The following is a 1,808-nucleotide window of genomic DNA, read 5'->3' on the forward strand; positions in this document are numbered from 1 at the left end:
TCATCACCACCACCATCACTGTCACCATCATCACCATCAGCATCCATCATCCATTACCATCATCATCGCCATCATCACCATAATCATCCTCACCACCATTATCAATGCCACCATCAGTACCATCATTATCACCATTGACATCACCATCATGAGCACCATCAGTGAGGAAAATGACCAAAGCACATCAAGAGCTCTGACACAGTCATCCAGTTAATAAACATCAGAGGCAGGGCTAGAAAAGGGGACAGTCTCTTTTCTTTACTCCTAGTCCAGTGCTCATTCCAGCGGACTCCAGACACGCCCTCACCATGCCTATTCTGGCAGCTGGCACTGAGAACACAGCCCAGTGCAGATGGACCCTCACCTGGCTCCCAGGAGGCTGGACCCATTCCGGAGCCCATTGTTCTTGCTGGGTTGGCCACCTGCCTGCTTGCCCTCCAGTTTCCTCCAGCAAGTCTGTGCTCTCCAGACTCAGTTTGAAATTCATTTATGAAAGTGACAGGTCATGTTTTGTTGTTTTGTTTTTTGTACTTAAACTGATAAAGATGCATAAATATTGGACTATTCCACTTAGATTAATTTTGACCAGTGTCTTAAAAGGGGAGGTAAATAATCATTATGTGTTTTATGTGACTTTATTGGTGGTAACTAACTTAGATACATGGCTATTCATGCACTGTAAGTATGAATAGCAATGAAGTAGGGCTGTTAAGGGGCATGCCCATTTTTATGTCTAGTGATACATAGTTTCCAATTGCTTTGCACAGCTTTGGCCAATTTACTTTGCAGCCATTAACACACAAATTCATCCATTGTGCAGCAATCTTGCCAGCATTTTATTTTACCATTCTTCTAAAATGTAGCATGTACTTGGCTAAGTGGTATCTAAATGTTGACCTTAACTTGCCTTTCCTAGGTGACTCATGACATTTCGAATTTTCTGAATATGTCTCTTGCCCATGGACTGACAAGTAATTAATTGCCTTTGTTGACCCAGGTCAAAGGAGGAGTTGTTTCTGAGCCTGGGGCCCGACTGGTTCCTGCTGTTCCTGCAGGGCCACCTGCACCCCTGCACCACTGTGCTGGCACTGAAGCTGCTGCTGTGCTTTCTGTCAAGCCCTGCCCTCCGCGAGCGATTTAAAGATGGCCTGTCCGCGGGGCGCTGGGTGGAACGCAGCACCGAGGGCGTGGATGTTGTGATAGGTGAGCGTGCTGCCGTCTTCAGGAAGTGGGAACCCCTTGTCCTGGGCGTGAGTGAGGACCGAGCCAGGCCCTCCCCAGTGGAACCTTCCCAGCTCTGAGTAGTAGCGTCACCTTGACCCTGACTCTAAGTCTGACACCCAAAAGCCCAGTCCCCTCTAACTTCCTTTATGGGATCCTTCCCACCCCCCTTGCAGCCTCACTGCATCTAGCCCCAGAAGACTGCCTTCTGCTCCTCACAGGCTCCTAGCTCTGTCCCCGGGACACTCGCCACGCTGCTTCCTCTTCCTGGGATGCCTCTTCCGGCTGCTGTGGCTTCACCCTTTGGGGCTCAGTTCAAATGCCACTTCCTCTGGGAAAGAAAAGGCCACCTGAATTAGGGTGCCTCTGTTATATTCTCTTTGCCCACATTATTTAAGTCTGTAGTGCTCATCACAATTCCTAAGCATATATTTATTTGGTTATTTAATTGCTTAATGTCTGTCCCTCCCACTACATTGTAAGCTTCACGAGTGCCTGGAATTCTGTGTATTTTGTTGGAACCCTATGTCCTTGTTGCCTAATGCAAAATGGCCTTGTTGCCTCCTACGTAGCAGGCACTAAGAAAG

General features: G+C 48.0%; 1 protein-coding gene across 1 annotated transcript in view; it reads left to right on the top strand.

The window, feature by feature from the left end:
- WDFY4 (WDFY family member 4) overlaps positions 1-1,808 on the top strand; it is a 309,512-nt gene that overhangs the window by 113,135 nt on the left and 194,569 nt on the right. Inside the window, 1 exon segment of the mRNA XM_008576041.1 lies at positions 998-1,203. Coding sequence (XP_008574263.1) covers positions 998-1,203 — 206 coding nt within the window.

Source organism: Galeopterus variegatus, unplaced genomic scaffold (genome assembly GCF_000696425.1).
Source record: "Galeopterus variegatus unplaced genomic scaffold, G_variegatus-3.0.2 Scaffold1276, whole genome shotgun sequence".
Taxonomy (NCBI): Eukaryota; Metazoa; Chordata; class Mammalia; order Dermoptera; family Cynocephalidae; genus Galeopterus; species Galeopterus variegatus.